The sequence below is a fragment of the Eimeria tenella genome, genomic scaffold (assembly GCF_000499545.2).
Source record: "Eimeria tenella Houghton genomic scaffold, Eth_scaff4518, whole genome shotgun sequence".
In the NCBI taxonomy this organism is placed as follows: domain Eukaryota; phylum Apicomplexa; class Conoidasida; order Eucoccidiorida; family Eimeriidae; genus Eimeria; species Eimeria tenella.
Window position 1 is genome coordinate 1 of NW_013545445.1, and position 1,441 is coordinate 1,441.

At 64.0% G+C, this 1,441-nt stretch overlaps 1 protein-coding gene across 1 annotated transcript; it reads left to right on the forward strand.

Moving 5' to 3' along the window:
- Window positions 1–1,047: 1,047 nt before the first annotated feature.
- ETH_00036255 (uncharacterized protein) lies at window positions 1,048–1,341 on the forward strand (the record flags this gene model as incomplete). Its single annotated transcript, XM_013380153.1, has 1 exon — window positions 1,048–1,341. The coding sequence occupies one exon, from the start codon at window positions 1,048–1,050 to the stop codon at window positions 1,339–1,341; it is 294 nt and encodes a 97-aa protein (XP_013235607.1).
- Window positions 1,342–1,441: the final 100 nt, after the last annotated feature.

Below are 1,441 nucleotides of genomic sequence, written 5' to 3' on the forward strand. Positions count from 1 at the left end.
CCCCCAGGGGGGCCACGGGGGCCCCCCTGGGGGCCCCCCTGGGGGTCCCCCTGGGGGCCCCCCTGGGGGTCCCCCTGGGGGCCCCCCTGGGGGACCCCTTGGGGGCCCCCAACTCCTTCAAGCCTGACGGGTACTTGCGACTTTCGTTTAGCACTTTGAGGGGCCCCCTTTGGGGCCCCCTTGGGGGCCCCCTTTGGGGCCCCCTTGGGGGCCCCCTTGGGGGCCCCCCGAGGGGTTTTCATATGGGGGCCCCTAAGGGGGCCCCTAGAGGGGCCCCTAAGGGGGCCCCTAGAGGGGCCCCTAAGGGGGCCCCTCGTGGGGCCCTCGTCTTGAGGGGGCCCCCCTTCTACAGGAGACCCTAAAGATGGGAGGGTTTGGGAGCGGCGATGAGCTGAAGCAGCAGCACAAACCCCAAACCCTAAACCCTGAACCCTAAACCCTAAACCCTAATCCCTAAACCCCAAACCCTAAACCCCAAACCCTAAACCCTAAACCCTAAACCCTGCAGCAACAAAGACGTACCCTCTCGCAAACGAATGGAGGCCCTTGAAATCCCCCACTTAATACTTTCTACAGTTCTCGAAACTAAGGGGGCCCCCTGGGGGCCCCCTTTTCGCCCCTCCCTTGGCTTTTCAGCTGTACCCTTTTCGCTGCGGCTCTTTCGTAAGGGAGGGCCCCCTGGGGGCCCCCCTTGAGTGTCCCCTTGGGGGGCCCCTTGGGGGCCCCCTTGGGGGGCCCCTGGGGGCACTGTGGGGCCTTCTTGGGGGCCCCCCTGGGGGGCCCCTGGAGAGCCCCTTGAAGATGAACCACCTTGGGGGCCCCCAGGAAAGGGGGCTCCCTGGGTATCTGCAGAAGTACCCCTTGAGGCCCCCTTCTCCTTGTGGGGCCCCCCTGAGGGGCCCCCCTGGGGGCCCCCTTGGGGGCCCCCCTGGGGGGCCCCCAGGGTTTGAGTGGGTTGTTTGGTTGTGAAAGAAATGGGAGGAGGAAGTTGGCGAGTGCACAGAAGAGCTGGTGAGGTGTACGTACACTCCAGCAGCAGGTAAGGGGATGATGGGGGCAGGAACGCGTCTGCAGCAGCAGCAGCAGCAGCAGCAGCAGCAGCAGCAGCAGAAGCGAGAGATGGGTGTGCGCAGGCGCGACAGACCACAATCAGCAGCAACGGCGTGTCGCTCACCTGCAGCAACAGCAACCGAAGCACCAATAGCAGCAGTAACAGCAGCAGCAACAGTAGCTGCAACAGCAGCAGCAAAAGCAGCTGCTGCAGCTGCAGCAGCAGCTCACTTACGGGCACTTTCTTTGTCCTTAAAGAATGCCCTCAGCAATCCTGGCCTTCCCCAGTGAGAGACGCCCTCAAGTCCAGCAGCAAAAGAGAGACGAGCAAACACATTTTCTGGTGATGCTGCAGCAGCAGCAGCAGCAACAGCAGCAGCAAAGGCAGGCA